General features: G+C 40.5%; 2 protein-coding genes across 2 annotated transcripts in view; one reads left to right on the top strand and one right to left on the bottom strand.

The window, feature by feature from the left end:
- Nucleotides 1-27: 27 nt before the first annotated feature.
- Nucleotides 28-21,441, top strand: part of tdrd9 (tudor domain containing 9) — a 38,553-nt gene continuing 17,139 nt past the window's right edge. Inside the window, exons 1-14 of the mRNA XM_040041296.1 lie at nt 28-280; nt 8,550-8,632; nt 8,762-8,832; nt 9,347-9,568; nt 10,893-11,015; nt 11,670-11,750; nt 11,842-12,006; nt 12,098-12,201; nt 12,308-12,427; nt 18,054-18,138; nt 18,214-18,271; nt 18,913-19,017; nt 19,090-19,187; nt 19,279-19,410. Coding sequence (XP_039897230.1) covers nt 150-280; nt 8,550-8,632; nt 8,762-8,832; nt 9,347-9,568; nt 10,893-11,015; nt 11,670-11,750; nt 11,842-12,006; nt 12,098-12,201; nt 12,308-12,427; nt 18,054-18,138; nt 18,214-18,271; nt 18,913-19,017; nt 19,090-19,187; nt 19,279-19,410 — 1,578 coding nt within the window. The 5' untranslated portion in view covers nt 28-149. The remainder of the gene's footprint in view (nt 281-8,549; nt 8,633-8,761; nt 8,833-9,346; nt 9,569-10,892; nt 11,016-11,669; nt 11,751-11,841; nt 12,007-12,097; nt 12,202-12,307; nt 12,428-18,053; nt 18,139-18,213; nt 18,272-18,912; nt 19,018-19,089; nt 19,188-19,278; nt 19,411-21,441) is intronic.
- On the bottom strand, nt 2,028-7,696 carry rd3l (RD3 like). Its single transcript, XM_040041301.1, has 3 exons — nt 7,331-7,696; nt 5,955-6,296; nt 2,028-4,417 (listed from the first exon to the last, which is right to left on the bottom strand). Exons 2-3 carry the CDS (start codon nt 6,266-6,268, stop codon nt 4,054-4,056), a joined length of 678 nt encoding a protein of 225 aa, XP_039897235.1. The 5' UTR covers nt 6,269-6,296; nt 7,331-7,696; the 3' UTR covers nt 2,028-4,053.

Here is a 21,441-nt window from a genome sequence, read left to right as displayed (position 1 = left end):
AAAAAACAGACAGAGAGACAGGTAGACTTGCCATTTTTATTCCAACCGCAGGTGGGAGACGTTAGAGCTGCGCCTGCCTCACGTGCTTTCGTCTTCGTGTTACCCGCTATCACAGCGAAGTGGAAAAAAAATACAATTACTGGCGCAAAATGAAGAAAATATTTACCGCTGAACAAATATCGGACTGGTTCACTTCAGGGAACAGGTTTGCGAACATTAAACTCACAGAAGAAGTGGCTGAGAGGAAGTCAGACGATGAACCATCGTCGAAAGAGAGCAGGTATAATGGTTTAGTTAGCGTAAACGTGGTTGACCTTAAGCTAAGTAGCATGCTAGCATGGTCTAGCTCTGCATTCAGGTGTTAGACACTTAAATATTTTAGAAAAATTAATGGCGTATGGTTTTGTTGTTGTTGCTAGATTTAGCTGCTCAAAGTGATACCGTTAAATTGTTTTTAACTTATCAAGTGTTTTAAGTCGTTGGCGGACATATACATCATGTCTCAGCTTGGCAGCAAGTATTGGAAAGTGAAGTTCAAATAGAAGAAATCACATTGTAGCCATGCTTAAATGTCACCGTAATGGGTAAATGCGTAATGACCAAAATTAACACAAATTATTTCGGAGCTGTAGAAAACAAACGGGGGGATATTTTAATGGTTTCATCCATACAGCTGCACGTTTTTGTATGGTTTTCCTAAAACCTCGAATCTGAATGTATTTTAACCTTTGTTTTTACACTGCCAGTGGTCTTTTTTTAAGTATTCAAATTGAGATAAGGGTAAAAACTCCGGTGTCATCCAAGCAAATGCACACTGTTTTAAAAAAATGTAACAAATATTTGCTCTACCATAGTGATGGGTCGGTCGCGAACGAAATGGCTCTTAGAGCCGGGTCTTTGACGTGAACATCGCGAGCCGTGGGGTTTTATTTTCTTTCTCTCACCCTCTCTCTCACACTTTTTTCGGCTTCACTCAGCATGCGAGCCTTGTGCTTTATGCTGGGAAGAGGGGCGGTAGTTGCACTCAGTAGCACAGGAACAGAGCAGGAGGGAGAAAGAGAGCCAGGGACAACAACATCACATTAGAAAGGTATAGTAATCATCCACAACTATTTTCAGTTGCAGATGATAAAGGATACAGAAAGTTTATACATACAGGCCCATATGACAGAGAATGTGCATCTTATTTTTGTTTTCATATTTTAATTTATATTTAATTGTGTTGTGGTTTGCAGTGTTTTGTGTTGTTTCACTTTAAATTGGTTTAAAAGGAAAAAGCTGAAAATTTAAATAGTTAAAAGTTGAACTGTGACTAGTAGGTTTTTGTATTATATGATTTATTTATTACATTTTATGTGGCGTGAATAAATAAAAGTATATTTACGGTGGCCCCTAGAGACAAAGCATGTACAAACTTCAAATCAACACGTAAAAACTCCAAAACACGTAAAAACATGTACAAACTCCAAAACACGTAAAAACTCAGAAGCACATAAAAACTGAAAACGCGTACAAAAGACAACAGAAGTGCTCCAGGATGCTGGGCGCAGTGTTGAACTTTTGTTACCTAGTGGCTACACAAGCCAGCAAGTACCAACAACCGGATTTGGTGTGTGGTAGTAACAGGTAAATGAACTTTTTTAAAATTTTATTTGACTCTATATGAATGCTTGTGTATAAATACACAAACAATACACATATGCTTTCATGCTTTCAATTGTGTAATTTAAGTGATCTAGGTAGCTCTGTTTTGGAAGTTCAGAGCTACCTAGATCACTTATGCTAGAAATGCTAGAAATGAGTTTTGGAGTTTGTATGTGCTTTTTGGAGTTTGTACGTGTTTTGTCTCTAGGGGCCACCGCATATATTTATATATAAACATATATGAATAAAACCACTTTTTTTTTTTTTACATTAGTAATTCCTTTTGTGCATAATTTTATATTATTGTTAATAATAAATTAATTAAAGCAACAAAACAACCTGAAGAGCCGGTTCGGAGCCGAAAGAGCCGGCTCTTTTTAGTGAGCCGAACCGAAAGAGCCGGTTCTCTAAAAAGAGCCGGAAATCCCATCACTACTCTACCAAAGCTACCAGATTCCTCTTAAAATCTTACACTAGATCCCCTAATACCGGGGTGGGGGAACTCCAGGCCTCAAGGGCCGGTGTCCTGCAGGTCTTAGATGTGTCCTTGATCCAACATAGCTGATTTAAATGGCCAACTTGCCTCCTCAACTGAATTTGGAAGACCATGCAGGCACAGAGAATACCAGCATGGACAGTAAAAATGAGGCAGAACAGGTAGCCCCAAACGGAAGGACCAGTCAAAACTAATTGAGGATCTTATTCCTAAACAAGGGGCTAACTCTCTAGCATGGAGATAGTTTGGTTATGAAAAGTCTGACATGGACCAGAAATCTGTACTCTGCAAATAATACCACAAACAGGTCCCCACCACAGACGTAAGCACGACAAACCTCTTCTACCACCTATGCAAGAATCACGTGAGAGAGTTTACAGACGAGAAGCAAAAAAGAGCCCTCAGGTTCTCAAAATAAACCTTAGACTTAAATGTTAGAACAGACTTTTCCCCGCAGCACGCCATATAATAAACTCGTACAAAGAAAATTGGCGGCCGTTACAACTTGCGTCTAAAAATATATATAGTTATATTGAATTGGGTCAAAACACTTGACTCCAGGTACACGATGAGTTGCCCGAGATGTCTTTTAAGTTCTCGAGAAGCCTGGTAATGAACTAGTTTTGATTCAGGTGTATTGACCCAGGGTGATATCTCAAACCTGCCGGACACCGGCCCTTGAGGCCTGGAGTTCCCCACCACTGACCTAATATTATAAGGGTGGATGCTGTTGATGTGGGTCTGATAAACAGTCCCAAAGATGGACTGCATAAGTCCCCACATTTTCTTACCATGTTGTTTGATGCAGATCATCTAAAACAGACAAGTGAAAAATATAATTTTGTCTTTGCATGTTTTTCTTTATTTTAAGGTTTTCATTACCTGTGAATTATCAAAAATTAATGGTTAGATTATCAGTGTTGATCCGACTGAGGCCTTCACTAATGCAAACTGAATTATAGTAAATCTTATTTTAATGTTTGTTTGTTTTTAATTTATAAAGGACGTCCTTTAGTCAAGGCAACAACTTAATAATATTTTTTGTCCAATAGTATATTGATAAGCTAAATGGAAATCATACTATTTATTACCATTTACACGTTGATCTGTTTTTCAAGTTGGTTGATTGAGTTTAATGACCATCAAATAGTGCATTGCTACACTTCTTCCTGAAGGGTGTCTTAACTGTAGCACAGAACAATAGCTGCTGTTTGTCAAGGGATTTAGGACTCCGAAAGGAAGTTAAAACACTGATACACAAGAACAAAAACAAGTCCTACACAAATCAAGGTGAGTTCTGCCTAATCTATATAAAATGTTTAGCTCAATGTTTTTTTATTTTTCAGTCTGAAACATTTACATTAAAGAGTGCTCACTCAGATTTCCAGGGTTTTTCCTGCATATAAAATGTTTGCCACCCCAAGAGGTTTTGGCCAGCAATAACAGGAAAGTTGACTGACTTGTGTTTGATAAGGTAACGTGGAGTCTTTACATCTTTGCATTAACTATATGTGAGCCAGTCATGTTTTTACACATGTATTCACTCCAAAAGCTGGACATTTTGAGCTCTTAATGAGCTACCACAAATTGACCAACTCAGTCAGTTTGTCACTTAGCCAAAAGCCAAAAAGGCATCTGGTGCTTTTACTATTAAAATCACTCCAGGTTCTTGACATCTCTGAAATGCATCTCCAGGTGTTCAATTGAAGGTTTAGAATAAGGAGTAACGAAACAACTCAGGCTGTGAAGTAGGGATAAGAATTAGTTATTGCCATTAAACATTTGAGTACATATAACACCTAGCCTAGTGCTATTCCACGTTTTGGTAAAGCTAGTGAAATGTCTATATCTAAGACGCATATTGCGATTTGGTCTCCATGCTGTTGGTTGCAGATGGTTAAAGAGTTGTCCTTTCACAGTGTGGTGCTGTAAGCACCTTTGGACCTGAGAGGCACTGGATAATAATATGGAAGGTCCCAGTCCCTGTGTGCTGTGAATGAACCAGAGTGCCGCATGACCCGATCCACGTATCCAGAGACCGTTGGGATCTCTTCCCTTGGATGGTCGCCACAGTTGGGGACAGTGGGTGTGACAAACCCCTGCTTCATTTTGTACCGGCTGGTCCAAGCCTCCATGGGTTGGAACTGCACCGGCTGCACTGAGAGGTCATCCTCTTCATCATATCCCCTTTGGCTCAGGAAGTCCTTTAGTATTTGCTTAAACACAGATGCCAGCTCCCAGGGTCGTATGTTGTTAGTGGCAAGCACCTCACGAAACCTGTGGAAACATACAACATTATAGTTAATTAAACAGTTCTTGGAGAGGTTTTTCTCATTTCCTCATCATTTATTCCTTCTTGTTTCCTTTGCGCTCTGTCCTCTCATCTCTGACTTGAAAATCAGTCACACTAAGCCACGTTGAAATATGTCTCTGTTCCTAAAAACACAGTATCACTGTAGTTTATGAAATAGTCACACACTCTTATCTGGTTATTATTCTTTCTGCTGAAGGGGTTGGTGGTAAAGTTTGACCTCTTACATTAGAGACAGTAGACATCTTTGTAAATACTCATAAAACTTTAGCACTCACTGCTTTAACAAAGGCACAAGGTAATAACAGCACAAAGATGTTGAAGAGGATCAGTTTAATAACCTTCAGTAGTGGATGAGCCCTAACAGATTCCAGCTCTAGTTGCCCAACCTGTCAATTATTGAGACCACACCCCTAACTTGGTTATCCAGTTGGTTATAAACAAATTCAGCCCACTCAGAGGACTTATAAAGGGGAGACTAGCTGTAGATGCTTTATAATGTTGCTAAGTTAAATTTAAACGGGAGCCTTTAGGGCACAGGTGTTGAACTCCAGGCTTCGAGGGCCGGTGTCTTGCAGGTTTTAGATGTGTCCTTGATCCAACACAGCTGATTTAAATGGCTAAATTACCTCCTCAGCATGGCTTGAAGTTCTCCAGAAGCCTGGTAATGAACTAATCATTTGATTCAGGTGTGTTGACCCAGGGTGAGATCTAAAACCTGCAGGACACCGGCCCTCGAGGCCTGGAGTGCGAAACCCCTGCTTTAGGGAATGACTTCCTTTTTGAGCCATACTCAAGTGGCAACTACTAGAACTGACACTGTCCCTTGTTGGCAGTACAAGGCTACAGCATGTAGATGATGGTCTACAAATGTACAACCATGTCAGTCCCATAAGATGCAAGGAGAGGAGTTGAGTATCTACAAACTAAGAAATAATATTTCCATCAGCATGGTGTCAGCCTGCTAATGTGAAGTTTCTGTGCTTCACCTAAAATGTTGGACCTGTGTGCTTTTATCTGTTTTCTCTCACAGTTTCAAAAAATGACATATCTGGGACAACAGCGAAGATTTTTGTAAATGATAAAAGCATAATAACACATCTTATTAAATATGTTTTTCTTGGCTAAGATGTTATGTAAGCACACAGTAGTGAACTGGTAGAGAGTTTTATGGGGAATATGTAAGTAGGTCACAGTGCTCATTGCTCAACCATGTCTAACAGCTATTTTTCCATACTGGCTAACAGACGAGTGGCAACCCCGGCAGCCTGGCTTCACTCACCCTTACAGGGCGTCCTTCACCTTCACATGTTAACACCCTGTATCGCCTGTGTCTGTGACAATAACACATAATGGCTTTCTTGGCAGCTCGCCCTAGCTCCCTTTCCCTTTGGGTCTTCTCTGCTTTGCCTGCTGTCAGGCCCTGTTGATGCAGTAGCAGCTAGTATCTGTTGACAGCTTACTAATGTGAGGACAGAAGAAGGCATGGGTACTACTAAACACCTGGAGAGGACGGTGGCTGCTTGGATAGATGGGATCTGGGCACACAAGAACTCCAGCTGTTGTAGTTCTGATGAGGGGATGAGGGTCCGCAACCTGGGGTACTTTTGAAACCAGTGGAGACCCAGAGTGCTGTGAGCCATCCTATGCTCACGCTCCAGTTCTCTCGCCAGCCGCTCGCGCTCTTCCACATGCCACAGGAGCTCTGTGATCAGCATGCGGCTGGGTAACCCCCCTGAGATTTTCAGAGATGGTGTTTCATCCTGAGCCTGCACTCTTGTCTCATGCGACCATTTCATCCAGCTGAACAGAGGCATGGCATTCACAGCACGCTGTCTTTAAAAGCTGAAGACATTAGAATAATTAGTTATCTTTAGCATCAAGACAGGATTTTCACAACACAACAGAATCATAATAATCATCTGAATTACTGGAATAGACGTTGCTTAAAACAAATTTCTATAACAGTTGCACCTGCAAATGACAGGACGGCATAACAGCAAGTGAGGAACTGCTTAAGTCAGGCAGATGAGGAAAAAACACTGATGTAAGCCAGGGAAATTAAAACTCTTCTCTGAAAACCTTTAGAAAAAAATAATGGGTTTTTTCCCTCTTTTATTAAAAATGTTTGTGGGTACCAAAGAGGTTTTGGCCTTCCCTTAAAGGAAAATGTAATACACTGTGATTACATTTAAAAAAAAAAAAAAAACTTTCTGGGGATTTAACATGCTCTAATATAAAATAATTCTTTTGCTATTTAAAAACCAGGATCCATTTCGTTTAAGATAACAGACTTGCCTTAACTGTGACCCCAGTTATCACCTCCCAAAATGTGTATTTCAAGTCAAAATTAACCGCTAACCAGAGGAATTTTTCTTGAAAATGGAAATGCTAATTTGCTAATTGTCAAAAATCTTGCAGTTGTACTGAAATGGGTTTGACTATTCAGGTTGAATGAAAATTATTTGATTAGAATGTTTTATTAATTTTATGTGGTAAATCTAGTTTATAACTGAAATCTAGTCTGTGACTCTTTGTGACGTTTTAATAATTCAGAATTTAAGCTTGACATTGAAAAATGATCATCCCATAGCTATTCTGTCCTTTGATCCCTGCCTGATGGCTACTTTGATTTCAAGGCTGATGTCCCAGGTGTGCGTATTTGGCCCTTTTATTCAAGCTGATAGATCAGCTGAGTTTCCACCTGGGATTCAGATGGATTAAACTGCCTGTGGGGTCAGAGGTCAGCCATACAGAAAACCTTAAGGGTTTTTGCTTAGTAAGCTGCAAATCAGCTCTTCAGATTTGCGTCCTAATTTTAAAAAAATTGTTATCACAATAATATCTGGATGAATAACAAAAGAAAGAAATGTACTTACTGGTGAAACAGCACTGCTGACTCTTGTCTGAGCTTTTTAGAAATTGGGCAAAGAAGAGCTTTTCACAGAGTAGAGCCTCCAGCGTCTTGTCTCCATGGATCTGCCTGTGCAAACTTTACTCCTCTCACTGTTGACTACGTCCGGCAGCAATCCTTCCCTTGCTTTGTTGTTGCAAATGTTTTTGTCTTGTAGTTTTTTGTCCTGTCCTCTCACTGCGCCTGTCATGCAGACTTTTTCCAGGAGAGTTAGTCACACGCACACGGATAACTGACTAAGAGCTGTCACTTCTCTTCTCCTTTCACCCCACTCTCCTCTGTGCAGTGTGCAGCTTTTGTTGTAGGGTCAGCTGCTTTGTAGCTTGCACGAAACGTGTGCATTGGAGAGAAAGAGAGAGGACGAGGGTGCGTGTGTGCGCACAAGTCGTGGGTGTGCATTTGAGCTCCTAGTACTGTCAGGGTTTTTGTCTGCTGTTGTGATAAAATCCTCTCCTCGCTAAGAGTGCAGGAGGCACACATGCATAAACACACACACAACCGGGAATGCTCCTCAGGCTGCAGCGCTGTGGGCCTGGTCAAGCTGACAGAGGGAAATTAGAGAGGATGCAAAAACTTAGTTAGAAATTGCATTAAGAAGTGAAATATGCAGAGGAAAAAATGTGAAACTTTCTTCTAGAAAATGTATGTTTAAAAACAAAAAATATTTCAAAAGGTTTATGAATCTGTGAGTTTAACTGTGACTAACTGATGTTGACTTATGTTTGGTTATACAGCCCCCTTTTTTTCTTTTATTGCCATACTTAAGCTCTTTTCTTTAAAAAAAATTGGGTTTTGTACATGGATTACCACGTATAAAGAAGGGGAGCATTTTCCTGTTCATTTTGTTTTTTTATCTTTGTTGATGTTGAGAAAAATGCTACAACCGTCTAGCATTATATTCAACCTCACAGTTCCTGTAATGATCTGAAATTAATTCTTACACTCAAAGGAAACTGATTTTCATATAATATTGCTAATTTTGATAAATCCTGGCTTCTAACTTGTCTTGTTTTTACCAGTACATATATTTGTCTTTGCGTTGTGAGGAAATTGCGGTATAAAGGTCGAAACTGAAAGCTTAAACGTTAAAGTCTTTTAGTCCAAAACAGCTAATCGTATCTTGTACAGTTTTGGTGTTACTGCATTAGATTTGTTTGTAATTCTCAGATTTGGTTTTCTTACAGTCCAGCAAAGATTCTTGAGCATGGCAGCCCAAAACCTGTGAACTCTGATGGAGAGAGGCTGCAAAAACCAGAACCTGCAGTGCGTAAGTACTAATTTTGTCATAGCCTTTCTGAGCCTAGGTTGTGTATTTTGGGATATACAGAAAGCTTAATTCTTAATCAGTTTAAAACTTTATTTTTCCTTTTACTCCTGCAACTTTTCTTTTCACTAGGTTATGCTAATCCTCCTCCACTCACAAGCTATAAGTATCCAGACTTGCCCATAGCCAAAAACAGACAGGAGGTAAGAGATTGACTTAGCTTGATGGTCCTGTAGTGCACTTTCATTATCCCGAGGTTCTGTTCGTCATTTTTACTGAAATTTTTTTTATGTCCCCAGGACACTTGAGCACTTAAGATTTTGCTGTTTGCTCAAGATGAACATTACAACAAAGTTATTTGATGCTGATGGACAACAGCTAACTTCAAATTCCCTAGTCTATTATTATTTGTTGACTAATACAGAGTAGTGTGTGTGTGTTTTAGGAGATAATGCTGTCATTTAAGATGGACTTTCTTAATGCAGATTATAAAGTCTAAAATTTAGGCCATAAATCAGCTTACCACATCCATCTGCCCAACAATTTCATAACTTTTTCTCCAAATTTCATTTGTTTTTTCGATGATATGGGTTAGTAGCTAAATGTCCTTCTTTTTTTTTTTTTTTTTTTTTTTTTTTAATCAAATGCCTTTCTTTTTAACTGTGCACGTGTCCTTTTGTGTTTTTTATGTGTGTGTCTGTTTGCGGTTGTTTCCAGCTGATTTCCCTCATAGAAAACAACTCTGTAGTGATCATTCGAGGAGCCACAGGCAGTGGCAAGACCACCCAGCTGCCACAGTACATTCTGGACTATTACAATGAGAAAAATGCCTCATGCAACATTGTAGTCACCCAACCACGTAAAATTGGAGCCACCAGTATTGCTCGATGGGTTGCCAAACAGCGGAAGTGTACCCTGGGTAGTCTGGTGGGATATCAGGTTGGTGCAGTATTAGGATAGAATATGATTTTCTTAAACTGCATACACTGCTCTTCGATCATGTAGCAGTAGTAGAAAACCAAGATACAATGACCCATATTGATTCAAACTTTAGACAAAGAGCATTCATTATTATCTTTCTCACAACTTCAGAGTGTTTGCATGCATGTGTTAACAAGCTCTTGTATGCTTTGTTGCTAGGATGTCTGACTGTGTTGTGCAGAGCTTTGAAACTGTGTGTCTAATAATAACTGTTGTCTCCTCCGCTTGATGCAGACCTCTGGAGTTAAGGATGATGTCACTGACAGTGGGAGCAATGATAAATAGTCAGTTTTAGAAGGAGAAAAAATTCTTAGCTTATGCAACAGAAACTAAACATTATGGTATAATTTCCATTATAACATGTAAAATAGGGGAGAGTTATATCTATATATTTGTTTAGCTGCAAGTTGGCAAAGCAAAAAGTGTAACATGGATACGCAATCGATTTTATTGAGGTTCACTGATGTTTTCTCCAGTCAGAACCACAAATAGTCGTTTTGGCATTGCAGACATCAGTTTTTAAAACCCTGGAAAAGTTTAAGCCTAAAGCTACAGCAGAGGAAGTGTACTTCCTCTGTGGCCTCTGCTGTTCCTTCCTGAGGCAGTAAAAAGTAACCTTGTTGTGTTTTTTGGAGCTCAATAAATCCAAGTAGTGCTATAATGCAGCAAAACAGTACAAAACCTTAAATTCTAAAGAAATCAAATTGCAGATGGTATAAAAAGATTATCTGCAAGTTGATATTTGCAGATGACAGGATTTTTCAAGTTTCATCAGTTCATATAGAGCTTGGGTAAAAGGCATTCTTCTTTTTCTGCCCCATCGTCATGGAATACATTACAGATGGATTTGAGTCTCTCTCAATTGATTTTACTTGCAGACTTCAAAAGACATACAAACGTTTTTGTGAAATCATCACTGGGAAGTTGTTCTTGTCTTTGATATGACTGTGTACATTACACAAATTAAGCTGTTGTTTCTTTTATTGTTGTAATTTTAATGTTTGTCTGGAACAGGTCTCTCTTGTAAATGAGACATTGAGTCTCAATGGAACTACCTGTATAAATGAAGGTTAAATAAAAGTAAGAAAAAACCTGAAAAAGCAAAAGACGAGAACAAATGGATGCCTTCCAGAGATTTTAGGCCCTGTCATGAAGGTGCCTTTATAGACTTTTCCAGTTAGCAAACAACAAATCAACTACGTTCCCTGTGGATTTTTATGAAAATGCAAATATGTATTTAATTGACAAGTTTGTGAATGCAACTCTGTATATATTTGTTCAGATTGGCCTGGAGAAGATGGCAACTGAGCATACCCGACTAATCTACATGACTACAGGAGTGCTGCTGCAAAAACTGGTTCAGGCCAAGTCCCTCACTGAATTCTCCCACATTTTTGTGGATGAGGTGCATAAACCAGATGTCAAATTTTTCATGTTTATATATGTTTCTCTGTTAGCTACTGCCAAAAAAAGGGGGAATTTGTGTTTATTTCCTTTTTTTAGTTATTTTGGGGGAAGTACAAATATTAAATCTGATGACAGACAGGTGAAATAGTCAAAAAAAAGTACCTTACCACTTGGTCCCTGCAGTTAATTGCCTTGGACACTTGTGTCACTAGAATAAAGGGTGACTACAAATCAATATCAAGTTGTTCATCAGAACATTTCTATTCTGATGAGAGTGGATTCTTCCAGGACAATGCCCCCCCACCCATAGGGTGCAAGGGATAACTGAATGATTTGATAAGTATCAAAGTGATGTGGCCTCACAGCCTCCAAATCTAAATCAAGTTGAAAATTGTGTGAGACTTTGGACCAGCATGTTGGAGTGTTCTTCACCGGCGTTCAGTCCTAAAAATGATCAGACTTGGAGAGTAAATGCCAGTGTTCAGCTCTTGCAACAACTCTTCTTTGTCTTTGTCTACCATTTATAATACTTAAATCCAAAGTCATTTCTAGTTTTCTGCCACGAAAGGTACTGTTATAAGCTTAAGAATAATTTAATCCTATTCTTGAATGTTCAAAATGTAACCTTTTAACAACTCTGCCTTTGTCCAAGGTTCATGAGCGCACATCAGAAATGGACTTTCTCCTGCTAGTTTTGAGAAAACTCCTCCGTTCCAACTCTTACCACATCAAGGTAACTGTTGGGTCCGGCTAAAAAACTTCCTTCATCTTCCTCATGCTTAGTCACTTGTACTCTCACTCACAAGAGTCTGTCTTTGTTTTAGATAATCCTTATGTCAGCCACCATTAACTGCAAGCAGTTTGCTGACTACTTTGCCACTCCTATTCGTGGCAAACTGAACCCAGCCTATGTGTTTGAAGTGGAAGGGGCATCCTATGCCACTGAAGATTTCTACCTGGATGACTTCCACCACCTGTCTCCGTATAGGGTAGGTAGTTGAGAGAGTAAATGGTTGCTGCTGGTACAGTTCTCTGCCTTGAAGCCAAATCTATTGTATCTGAATTTTGTGTCTGTTTTAGACTGAATCAGCACATCCAGGCGACCCATACATCTCAGCAGATATGTACAGTCTTGCCATCAGTCTCATCCAGAGCTTTGATGAAATGGAGGGCAAAAATTCCAGGTAAGGCCAAAGTATTGTACCTTTTAGAACTGCTTGAACATGTAAATAGGCAAGGATTTAATTGTTTGTTAACTGAATATGCATACATGTATTTTTGTGTGAGCAGCAAAGCCGAGAAAGAGGGAGGCATGACTTTGTCAGAGAGAGGAAGTGTTTTGGTTTTCCTCCCTGGCATACATGAGATAAGCTACATGCAGGAGGCCTTGACCAAGCTGGTTCACAAAAGGTGAGCAAATGCATTTACCTGCTGAGAATTGTACACGTGATCAGAGTTGCTTAATGTAATGTCTACCATCACTGTACAGGTCATACTACAGGTTGATTTCTGTTTCCTCAAACATACATGTGCTGCATAAGACAGATTGCCTCACTACATTTTGTTATTAAAGGATATACAAGTATGCAGTACTGTCAGTAAACTCCTTAACACAGACACACCACTGTCTACATACGACGCTGTGGGGTGCGACTACTATAATGGCAGGTTGGTGACTGTTGTTTGCTCCCAGAGGCTCGCTGCGGCTCACATAAATGTGCTCAAGCTGCAAGCAATGCAATGCATCTGCTTAGCAATACAACCTTTTTTTTGGCCATTTCTCTGTGGGTAACATGTTTAGTGAAAACTACATGGATAATTACTTATTTCAGCTGACAGGGCAGTGCTCTTTCACCACAGCTTCACGGGCTAGCCAAAGAAACAACTGTGTTCAGCAACACCAGATTGTTGTCCCTTTAGTCAACTCGCAACAGGAATTCTGAACGAGGAGGGCATCTTTTGTCCAAGGGGATCCAGCTGTTTGGAGATTTCACCTGCAGGACTTGGAACTGAGATAAGGTGGCTGAGATAAGGCTGATTTGTATCGTATATCTCAGTGCCTGCTGTTTTCGCCCTCTCATGATGTAAATGTGTCACTGTACATGCAAATGCTTCCACGCTTTCCTGCTTCTCAACCTGATCCTCCCTAGGGTTAGCCAGGCATACCCATGAAAGGAAAGAATGCTGCAGGCCTCCCTCTGAGCACCACTAGGACGATTTAGAATAAAAGGGCTTCCTCCTTGCTGTTTCAGCATGCAGTGTGGGGTTTACTGATAAACCTGCTGGACAGCACCTTCTGGTATGTTGTTTCATGAGGGGCTTGCATCATAAGCTCACAGACTGTAGACCACTGGTTCCATTAGAAGAGTTGTCTATCAGTGCCCCCTCTCTCAACCCCTTTGAGCTTAGTGAAGTAGTGGGGCTGAAGTTTCTCTTACTTGTGCTTCCTGCTCTGCCGTTTGGACTAACCCAGTCAAGCAAGTTAGGGAGTTACAGTTCAATCCAATTCAGTTTTATTTATGTAGCGCCAAATCACAACAAAAGTCGCCTCAAGGCCCTTTATATTGTACAGTAGATAAAGAGAAAAACCCAACAATCATATGACCCCCTATGAGCAAGCACTTTGGCGACAGTGGGAAGGAAAAACTCCCTTTTAACAGGAAGAAACCTCCGGCAGAACGAGGCTCAGGGAGGGGCGGGGCCAACTGCTGTGACCGGTTGGGGTGAGAGAAGGAAAACAGGATGAAAGACATGCTGTGGACGAGAGACAGAGGTTAATAACAAATCTATTAACACATAGTGAGTGAGAAAGGTGACTGGAAAGGAAAAACTGCATCATGGGAATCCCCCGGCAGCCTACGTCTATTGCAGCATAACTAAGGGAGGATTCAGGGTCACCTGGTCCAGCCCTAACTATATGCTTCAGCAAAAAGGAAAGTTTGAAGCCTAATCTTGAAAGTAGAGATAGTGTCTGTCTCCCGAATCCAAACTGGAAGCTGGTTCCACAGAAGAGGGGCCTGAAAACTGAAGGCTCTGCCTCCCATTCTACTTTTAAATACTCTAGGAACAACAAGTAGGCCTGCAGAGCGAGAGCGAAGTGCTCTAATAGGGTGATATGGTACTACAAGGTCATTAAGATAAGATGGGGCCTAATTTAAGACCTTGTATGTGAGGAGCAGGATTTTGAATTCAATTCTGGATTTAACAGGAAGCCAATGAAGGGAAGCCAAAACAGGAGAAATCTGCTCTCTTTCTAGTCCCTGTCAGGACTCTTGCTGCAGCGTTTTGGATTAACTGAAGGCTTTTCAGCGAGTTTTTAGGACATCCTGATAATAATGAATTACAGTCGTCCAGCCTGGAAGTAATAAATGCATGAACTAGTTTTTCAGCGTCACTCTGAGACAGGATATTTCTAATTTTAGAGATGTTGCGCAAATGGAAGAAAGCAGTAACCCGTCGGGTTATCATATAGCCCGATGGGCAGGGCTGAGATAGATTTTGGTCGCCCGACCGAAGATATCGCTAGCTCCGGGACGTCGGGCTAGCGATTTTGCGAGCCCTGCCGTGAGTCAGCTGAGGATTGTTTACTCCCGCGACAAGCTGTTACAACTTAACTTACCGTATGATGGTAAGGACCTCACCTCATGTATGCCGGATTTTATACATAGACTCTCTAACAGAACAAGTGAGAAGAGGAAGAAGAAAAGAGGGAGACATGGAGGTGTAAATTTGCATCTGAGGAGGTCAGTCGGTTTACCCTGCCTTGGAAATGTTCAGTCTCTTAGGAACAAGCTGGATGAACTCCAGGGAAACGTCAGGTTCCAGAAAGACTTCAGGGACAGCTGTGTAATGGCTTTTTCCGAGACATGGCTGATAGAGCTGGACCAGGACACCGATTTTTCAATTGACGGTTTTGGAGCTCCTTTTCGCTGGGATAACAGGGAAATCCCAAGGAGGGGGAGTATGCTTGTAGTGAACAAACGTTACTGTAGCGCTGTGACTGTTAGAGAGTGTATTTGTACACCAGATGTTGAACTTTTATCCGTGTCACTGCGCCCTTTTTTATCTCCCTCCCTCCCTTTTTTATCTCCCTCGTGAGTTTCCACAACTTTTTATTACCGTAGTTTACATTCACCCGAGGGCTCACCCCGCCTCAACCTGCAGCATCATCTCAGACGTAGTGCAGAAGCTGCAGACGCTCTCTCCTGATGCCCCAAACTTTATAATGGGGGACTTTAACCATGTCTCTCTTAAATCAACTTTGGGCAATCTGTATCCATATGTATCCTGTCCTACCAGACGGGATAAAATGTTGGACCTTTGTTACGGATCGGTGAAGAATGCTTATAAATCCCTCCCGCTTCCTCCTCTGGGATCTTCTGACCATAACTGTGTGCATCTTCTGCCCATATATAAAACTGTCTTAAGACGAGAGAAGACAAAGACTAAGGATGTTGACATATGGTCAGAAGAATCTGTGCTTACCTTGCAGGAATGTTTTAAGTGTACAGATTGGGAAGTTTTTATTCAGTCTTGTGGAGATGATCTTGACGCTTTGGTGGACGTTACTAGCTCTTATGCAGTATTTTGTAAAGATATGATTATACCCCGTAAGCGCGTTAAAGTATATACTAACAATAAGCCATGGGTCACCAAAAGCGTCAAATCCTGTTTAAGTAAAAAGAGACAGGCCTTTAAAGAGGGAGCTGTTACTGATTTTCAGACAGCCACCAAGGAAATGAAAATCGAGATCTTGAAAGAAAAACAGAGCTACAAAAACCTTCTTGAAAGCAAATTTGCTGCAAAAAATTTTGGGTCTGCCTGGACTTGTATGAAAACCATAGCAGGGTTTCAAAATCCCCAGAGCAGCAGTCAGGTCATTTTAGATGGTTTTAATCCAGACAGAGATTTTGCAAATGCTTTAAGTATGTTTTATGCTCGTTTTAGTTCTTAGAGGATATTTTGGAACTGAAACAGAAACTGAGAGATACTCAGCACTTTATCATTGAACTCAGCGATGTCAAAAAGGCCTTTCATACAGTTAATGTGAACAAGAGCCAGGGTCCTGATAATATTAGTGGTCGCTAGGGATGGGTATTGATAAGATTTTCATGATTCCGATTCTACTTTTGATTCTGTTTAACGATTCGATTCTTTATCGATTCTCTTATCGATTCTTTTTAAAAAGGAGAACACTAAGGTCGATTAGCTTAGAACTTTGTTTTATATCTTCTCTTTGAACAAGATAGAAATTTAGGAGTAACACGGCCTTACAAACCCAACAGTGAGATCTTAAGAGATCCACAGCCTACGGCTCTTCAATGGGGCATCACAGGGTCCCCAGGGAAAAAAATTGTAAATGTAAAATAATAAAATAAGCTAGCACGGGCGCCCACACAAACGCAAAGCAGGAGATGAAGCATCGCTGAATATGTTTCCAAACCAACTTCCTTCCAAGCCAAAGACTAGAAAATATGATGAAGCATATCTTTCCTTTGGCTTCACCTGCACAAGTGCGGAGGTAGGTCTCCCTGCAGAATTGGTTTTCCCTTCATTGGGAGCAGCGCTGGGCTGTTCAAATCACGGACAAACAGTATCCCACATTCTTGATTTTTAGTTCACAAACACTTGTTGTAATGACTAACTACTCCTGACATTGTGGAGATGTTAGCTCTTTATACAGTAAAGTTACAGTGGGATACGAATAATATCAGGCTCATCCTGCCACGATTTGTCCCCCCGGTTCAAATCACGGACAAACCGTCTCCCACAGTTGTTTATGTTTTTGAACCCTTTTTGCACAGAGAGGCATTTTTTTTGAAAAATGTATTGATAGCAATGTTGAATATTATTACACAGGAAAAAACAACTACATGTAAAATAATGACACCGTGACGCCTCTGCCTTTGTAAATGGAGGGACAGTAACTGCGTGTAAAACCCGAAGATAGTCAGATTAACAGTATTTTGTCTCTATCTGCCATTCTGCAATTCCTCTCATGTAAACAATAACGTGGCGCACAGCCTACGTGAAAAGAGGCACATACCTTTGACGTTGCGTGACGAACTCTGTATTCCTCGTCCACACGTAAACGCAAAAAAGGAGTTTTAAAAAATCTCAGTTTTCGGTGATTTGAAACGCCGTTTACGTGGACGAAACAGCTGCGTTTTCAAAAATACCCGTGTAGGTGCGGACGTAGCGTAAAAGAGTTAGTAGTTTATTTTATTACTACCTGCAGATTACTTGTATTTGCTTAATTGTTCACTAAATGTTTGAGGTGTGAAATAAACCGCAATTGAGCAAAATATGGGTGTGTGTGGTTGGAGGATGTGTTAGTGCGTGCATGTGTGTGTGCGCGCGCAGGGGGGGGGGCGCGAACATTTTTCTGTAAAACAAAGGGGGGCCCAGCAAAAAAAGTTTGGGAACCACTGCTCTAAGGGGTGAATTTCAGCTTCTTTCCTCGGGACGGAGGTTTCTATTTCCGAGATGCAGGACAAAGCGTTATGAAAATAGCTTTGTCCCCGTTGCTGTCACTGAATTAAATAAGAACTGTTTTTGTTTTTGATTCGAAATATTAAATTACTATATATGTGCTACAGTGAGGTTTATATCTTTATTAGGTATGTGTGTTTTTTTTAAGGGATGCCAAATGCTATCATTTTTCTGTAAAGCAAATTTACCTTGCCTATGGGTATAAATAAAGTTACCTTGACCTTGATATCCTGAGCTTTGTTCAGAGGTATGTCGGTCCAGAATATTTGTGCAGCAGCAAACTAAGCTATGCCACACATGTTTGTGCATTTTCGCAGGCTGGATGCTGCACAGTCATCTCTGGCTCAGGGTTGACACAATTTGGGAGTAGGTTGTATCTCCCATAGTGAAACACAAAGTGAATATGCACAATGAACGTGATACACAGTGGTAGAAAGTATCCAATCTCTGTAGATAGTGGGGAAGGTGCAGAAGTAGCAGATCAGTAAAGGTAAATGAGTAGTACTTTAACATTAAGTTCAAACTGAGCATGCTGCTTTTTCAGATTGCAGGTTTATCCTCTTCACTCCTCAGTGACACTGGAGGAGCAGAACGGCGTGTTCCTCTTTCCTGTTCCTGGATACAGGAAGGTAAAAGCTGTTGATCGTAACTTTTTGCATGTGCTGTCAGTGCCTGCTATACCAATTATCTTCTAATCCTCACAGGTGATCCTTTCCACCAACATTGCAGAGAGTTCAGTGACTGTTCCAGATGTCAAATATGGTGGGTTTTTTCAGTTTTAAATTTTTAAAAAATTTGACTTCATCTATTGTCACTCTTCTTTCATCATCTATTTACAAGAAACTGAGAATTAAGGCATACAGATATCAATAATGTTGTAAGGAAAAAAGGAAGTTAAATAAGACAGAAAATAAGAGCAAGATACAAGAAATAATTCCCAAGTAGCAGTCCCACCTGCACCTACTACCAGACAAAGGCCATATCAAAATTAATGGTCGTGTCGCTGCCAACATCAGAGAGAACAATACAATTAGTAAGGTAAACAACAATGAATAAATATAGAAAAACAAATAACTGCACTATGTCATCTCCTAAAATCTGACAACATGTGTTAGTTAATGTTTATTTCCATATTACATGAATTAGGTCACTTTGTCTGTCTTGCATCTAGAGCAAAGATTTGCGTTGAATCATTTCTCCTATGGTGCTCTGGTGTAAAATAGTTGATGTAAAAAATATTCAGCTTATGTGAAAAGGTTTTTGCTCAATGTGATTTCCACTCATGACTTACAAGAGAACTGCCCACATCGTGCTCCCATGTGGTTTTAAGTGGTTTGTTCTCTGAGATCTATTTATGTATTTGTTTTAAGTTAATTTGTATTAGCATTTTTTTTTAATGACAGTTATTGACTTCTGCCTGGTTCGCCAATTGGTGTGTGACCCGGATACCCATTACGAGTCTCTGCATCTCACCTGGGCCTCCAAAACCAGCTGCAACCAACGCAGAGGTACGACCATTTTAGACCTTTTAAGTGCTTACTATCACTTCTGCCTTTAACTCAATGTTTGTTTCCTGACAGGTCGGGCAGGTCGAGTGTCAAAGGGCTACTGTTACAGACTTGTTACCAAAGAGTTTTGGGAAAAGGAAATCCCAGACTACATGATTCCCGAGATGCTGGTAAGGGACTGTGCCAGTGACCAGTTTTTAATGCAGTTCAGACCTTACTTCTGAAAACCGATCTGTGCTCTACTATTTTCCATTTCCTCAGCTTGCTCCGCTCTCCACTGTCTTGTTGAAAGTGAAGCTGCTGGACATGGGAGATCCCCGCTCCCTCCTCTCCACAGCACTCTCACCTCCCAACCTCTCTGACATAGTTAGGACTGTGCTGCAACTCAAAGAGGTAGAGAGTGTAACTTGATGATTGTGTTCTGAGAGAGGCATTATTGTCTAGTCAAGTGCAGACAAATGTGTAGCTGTAATGGTGATTGTTATGTATTTGGACGGGCAGCTGACCGCCAGCTCTGTCTGAGGATTAGACCTTGAGTTCTCTGAGAGGAGCTTTGCGTCAGCCAGTGTTCACATAGTTTACGTAGCATGAGAGCACAATAGGGCCATGTCGAATATTAATGATGTCGTGTGTTAGGCTAAGGGAATGAAAATGTGCATGTTATCTTTTTATTTTAGTATTTCTGATTTAATAGCATTTGTTAAGTATTTAATTTTACCTCTTGGTAAATGACTACATAGTTATTTTTGTATAACTGAGCACTGGAATCACCTTTTAAATCAAATTCATTTTTTCACCATAATGCACACTTGTTTCAGTTCAGTTCAGTTTTATCAATTCAGTTATATAGCACCAAATCACAACAGCCCCCTCAAGGCGCTTTATATTGTAAGTCAAAGACCCTACAATTAGAGCAGGGCGATATGACCAAAAATATTTATCACGATATACATTTGAAAATTTGCGGTAACGATATAACTGACGATATAATTGACACTAGACAAAGTTATATAAAAATGTAACAGTGCAAATGCAAATTCCTTGCTGACAGTTTAACCAAAAGGCATTTCCAGTGGAAATTGGCCGACATATCCTCAGCATAACCGTCGCCGCCGTGCCTTTTTCTCTATGTGCGTATGAAAACAAAGGCACTGCGCATGTGCGTTTTACCCATATTCTATCGCGATATTTCATTTTCTTGTCGTTGCCCAACATTATACCGGTATTACCATGAACGGTATGATATGGCCCAGCCCTACCTACAATAACACAGAGAAAACCCCTTTGAGCAATGCTTTGGTGACAGTGGGGAGAAAAAACTTGCTTTGAACAAGAAGAAACCTCCAGCAGAGCCAGGCTCAGCAAGAGACTACCATTTGGGGGTGAGGGAAGGAAGACGAGATAAAGACACGCTGTGGAAGGCTGCCAGAGATTAATAATAACTAATGATTAAATGCATAGTGATGTATGAACATGTGGTGAATGAAACAGAAACACTCAATGCATCATGGGAAAGCCCCAGCAGCCTAGACCTATTGCAGCATAACTAAGGATGGATATAGGGTCCTAACTATATGCTTTATAAAAAGGGAAGGTTTTAAGCTTAATATTAACACAAAATCACACTGTGATGGGCAGTCAGGGTGACCAGATTGCTCAAAGGTTGCTTTGATATCCAGACTGAAGAAGGCAGAAATTTACCAGCAGTCTTCCAGTAGTAGACAAACCACATTGCCTCCTCCATCTACACACCTGAAACACTTGCTGCTAAATGCTGTGTTTTGAAGGATTGGTGCGATGTAAATCAGGCAATCCCTTTTCAGCGTTATGTAGCTTAGGTGCTTGTTGCTACACAAAGGAAAAGGAAGAGCTGTGGATTGCACTACCGACCTTCCAAGTTGTTGACAAACTGCTTTACTTCCTAAGGGAGGATGTGTATAAAAAGAACACACGCTAGAATGAAGTAATGAAGAAAAACTCCAAAAAGCATAACATGGCTGTTTTTATTAAATGATTTATGACAACGGTCCCCAACCCCCGGGCCTCGGACCGGTACCGGTCCGTGAGTCGTTTGGTACCGGGCCGCGAGAGTTGAGGCTCAGGTGTGAAATGTGTGGTTTTCAGGGTTTTTATCAGTTTTCAGCGTTATTTTGTTATCGTTTTTATCGTTAACTCGGTTTTCCTGGGTCTCTTCACGTGTCTTATGAATAAATCTTCTTTTTTTCCCGTACCGGTACTAGTTTTATTTTGTTGTATTTATCCGCAACACCTTAAAGGCCGGTCCATGAAAACATTGTCGGGCATAAACCGGTCCGTGGCGCAAAAAAGGTTGGAGACTGCTGATTCATGATTAAAAGATTTGTGTGTGTATATATATATATTAGGGGTGCAACGATACACAAAATTCACGGTTCGGTTCGATAC

Source organism: Simochromis diagramma, unplaced genomic scaffold (assembly GCF_900408965.1).
Source record: "Simochromis diagramma unplaced genomic scaffold, fSimDia1.1 OVJJ01000304.1, whole genome shotgun sequence".
NCBI lineage: Eukaryota > Metazoa > Chordata > Actinopteri > Cichliformes > Cichlidae > Simochromis > Simochromis diagramma.
This window is presented reverse-complemented; position numbering and strand designations above follow the sequence as displayed.

What these genes read in the sequence shown, in the direction of transcription:
- rd3l (XM_040041301.1), bottom strand. Translation starts at nt 6,268, where the DNA reads ATGCCTCTGTTCAGCTGGATGAAATGGTCGCATGAGACAAGAGTGCAG. An exon ending in GCAGCCACCGTCCTCTCCAG is followed by an intron (nt 4,418 to 5,954) that starts GTGTTTAGTAGT and finishes ATGTTTCCACAG; the next exon opens with GTTTCGTGAGGTGCTTGCCA.